The 3,191-nt window shown below is 42.9% G+C and overlaps 1 protein-coding gene across 1 annotated transcript; it reads right to left on the bottom strand.

Moving 5' to 3' along the window:
* Nucleotides 1–925: 925 nt before the first annotated feature.
* On the bottom strand, nucleotides 926–2,237 carry LOC115540706 (SCAN domain-containing protein 3-like). Its single transcript, XM_030352211.1, has 4 exons — nucleotides 1,946–2,237; nucleotides 1,469–1,803; nucleotides 1,259–1,343; nucleotides 926–1,171 (listed from the first exon to the last, which is right to left on the bottom strand). The coding sequence occupies exons 1-4, from the start codon at nucleotides 2,235–2,237 to the stop codon at nucleotides 996–998; spliced, it is 888 nt and encodes a 295-aa protein (XP_030208071.1). The 3' UTR covers nucleotides 926–995.
* Between the last annotated feature and the right edge of the window lie 954 nt (nucleotides 2,238–3,191).

Genomic DNA, 3,191 nt, shown 5'->3' with positions numbered 1-3,191 from the left:
GGCACTATAGATAAAATGTACTTTACTTGATAGCCCAACTTACCTGTCGACAAAGTAGAAGGCATCTTCCACTCCACACTCTGCTCTCTGCTGGACATCCAGAAACATGGCATGTTTAATCAGAGGCTCTTTCATGGGGAGTTTCTTGATGGCATACTCCACAGCCCTTTCCAGAAACGCCACTGCTGCCTTCTGGAACCTCTGCACTTGCTGCGGTGTAATGGCTCCTGCTTCAAGGAGCCTGTTGAGTGTAACTCGAGTAGTGAAGCCAATCACCAACTTTTCTCCTACAAGAGACACAAATCAACAACTGCAGAGGTCATTAACGATGCTGTATGCAGTAACATGTCAGTATGAGACGGGAACAAGACTGTGTTGAGTCACTTTAGTCACCATCAAAAACCACAATAGCCAACTTGAAAGCACCCCTTTAAGTATCTTCATCATATCAGTGATTGTGACGAGATGACTGCAGCCCTCTAACGAAAAGTGTGTTGAGTGAGATCAGTGAGTGGATAGTGCATGTGTAAAACCTGGATAATTACTAATCACCTGGCAGTTTGTTGGATGGCTCCTTAAAGCATATTTCATGCAGTTCCCGGTGCTGCAATGCTGCGGGCTTCAGAAACTTTGAGAGCAGCTTGCGGATAAAACCCCTCATCTAAAAATGTCAGAAAAGATTTACAAATTTACATTTATTTCCTGCTAATAAAAAAGGAACAAAGATAGAACATCATACTAGCAAACTGTATCCCAACGGTTCCAATTTACCTCATCATGTAGTAGGAAGATTGACGACTTCTCTCTCTGGAGGAGGAGGTTGAATGTGGAGAAGACTGGAAAAGTTGCTTGAAAGAACAGTAGGTACACCTCTGTAATTGAGTCAGAGAATGCCTCCACAAGCCTCCTGAACCTTGGCTGTTTGTCATCTGTGGGAAAAAGAGAGAAAAAAATGGTTGTGCATACTACATACTTTATTTACTTTTCAGTCTGCTCTAATAACCATGCATTTGCATCATTAAAATGTGATGCCTACTTAATGACTTGAAGTAGCTGGCCAGTGGCTCATACTGCTGCAGGATACGAGTCAAACACTTCTCCTGGCTCAACCATCGAACAGAAACGTGCATGAGCATTTCCATATACTCACTTCCATGGAGCTCACAGAATTCTAGGACAAGAATGGAACATCTTAATGCCAATTTGATCAAAGTATTATAGATTTAATTTGTACTACATTGGGACTGCACACACATACCTGTTAGGTAACCTTTGCGATTGGTGCTTCCTTTAAACCAATATCCAACATCCACAGCGAGATCCTCTGGATCAAATCCACACACCTGCAAAATACATGATTATTTATAGTCACAAGACATTGTTGTCTTTGGTTCATGACCGCACAGCATAACAACCTGTTTGACGTGACATTAGGCATAAGGCATACGGAGGGTCTTAAGCAACTGACCTCCAAAAAGGCCTGGCCAGCCTGTTTGGCAGTGTTTGGCCTGATGATGTGACAAGGGCACCCATGGATGTAGATACTGCCATGTTCTTGATGAGCTCTGGATGCGATGGAGTTCCTTGCTCCTGTATTGACAGGGGCATTATCAACTGACAGACTGACACAGTTTCTCCATGGTATGGCGTTTTTCTGCATGGCCTCATCCATCTTCTTGTAGATGACTTCAGCTGTGCCGCAGTTTGGCCCGCTGGTGGGGCACATATCCAGGAACCTGTGGACAACTTTGCAGAGATCCATGTCATATACCTGCACAGTGAGCGGGTTCATCTTCTCACGTCCTGTAACGATAGGTACATATATGATATATGTCAGATTAAAGGTACACATCAGACTGAAATTGTTTGTGTGTTTGTTCTGATTAATATAATACATTAATTAATATCTAAAATGGGTGCTGGAAAATGTGGAGAATGTAATGACCTGTATCATTTGATCCATCTGTGATCAACGTGAAAGGATTGGTCCTCATCTTCATGACCAGTTCCTTTCTAAAGTGAGGAGCCACTGCTTCATTTATTATGCAGGACATTTTTGTGCGTTTTGCAGCCTTGAAGCTCTGTGCAGTAGGGGAATCTTTGAAGCATTCTTTCAGCAATGGGCTGAAGTGATCGGCTACTGCAAATGGCACATTGTGTTCCACCATCGACACTGCTAACTTTACCTCAGCTCTCCTTGTCTGCAACAGAAAGGATGTAATTAAAGAGCAAATCATGCAAAAACATGAATAAAATTGAATGAATGTCTTAGCAGCAGACTCAAGGTCCATAGGAAAACACTATTACATACAGAAATAAACAAATAAGAACAGTTCAAATGAACATCAGATTAGCTAGGCATTTGTTTCATTTACTATGTATTTATGCTCATATAACCTACAAGTGCAATTCAGCTACTAGCAGCGGGTATAACGCCTAGTACCTTGACTTCCTGAGATGTCATGCCACCAACAGTGGCTGGGCCATAATATGGCGCAATGCTGGCTGTTGACTGTGCTGCCTGTTCTTTTGAACGATGTATTTTGCTTTTGATATGCCTTGCGACATCAGTCTTGCTTGATGGGCACAGCTGTTCTCATGTCGGCAATAAGAGCACCAAAAGTAGGCGGTGGTTGTGCCTACACTAATGAAGGGCCATTCTGCTGTCTACTCCCTTTTAAAAGTGCACCTGTAGATGGCTGCTCCACTTTTGGCCTTCTGCTTCTTCCCTGAATTTATTCTTATCTCCACATTTTTTTCTGCTGGCTCTTCTGTCTCTGTGTTTTCAATTTGTATACAATCAAAATCTTCGCCCTCACTGTCCTCAATCTCTTCTGATCTCGCTTTATCTTCCATTTCTTCTGTGCCCTCTGCACTCTCATTTTCCGGGGGTGCATAAGGGGGGGCTGCCACTGGCACTGCCCAGAATGACAGCAGATCTCTCTGTGGGCTCTTCCTCTTACCTAGCATCGTCTTACCTAGCATCTATCAAAAGATAGCTACATGTTAGTGTTTTATTGAATGCTGTATTAAAGGCCCCAATGGGTCCATTTGGTTCTATTTGTACACAGTTACATTTATGTGCTATAAATGTCATATCTGAACAGACAGCGGAGACAAAATATTAGCAAGGGGGAGGGAGAGGCGTCTCACACCTACTTCGCTAACATTAAATTGACATCAGCCCTTGC

Source organism: Gadus morhua, chromosome 3, assembly GCF_902167405.1.
Source record: "Gadus morhua chromosome 3, gadMor3.0, whole genome shotgun sequence".
NCBI lineage: Eukaryota > Metazoa > Chordata > Actinopteri > Gadiformes > Gadidae > Gadus > Gadus morhua.
This window is presented reverse-complemented; position numbering and strand designations above follow the sequence as displayed.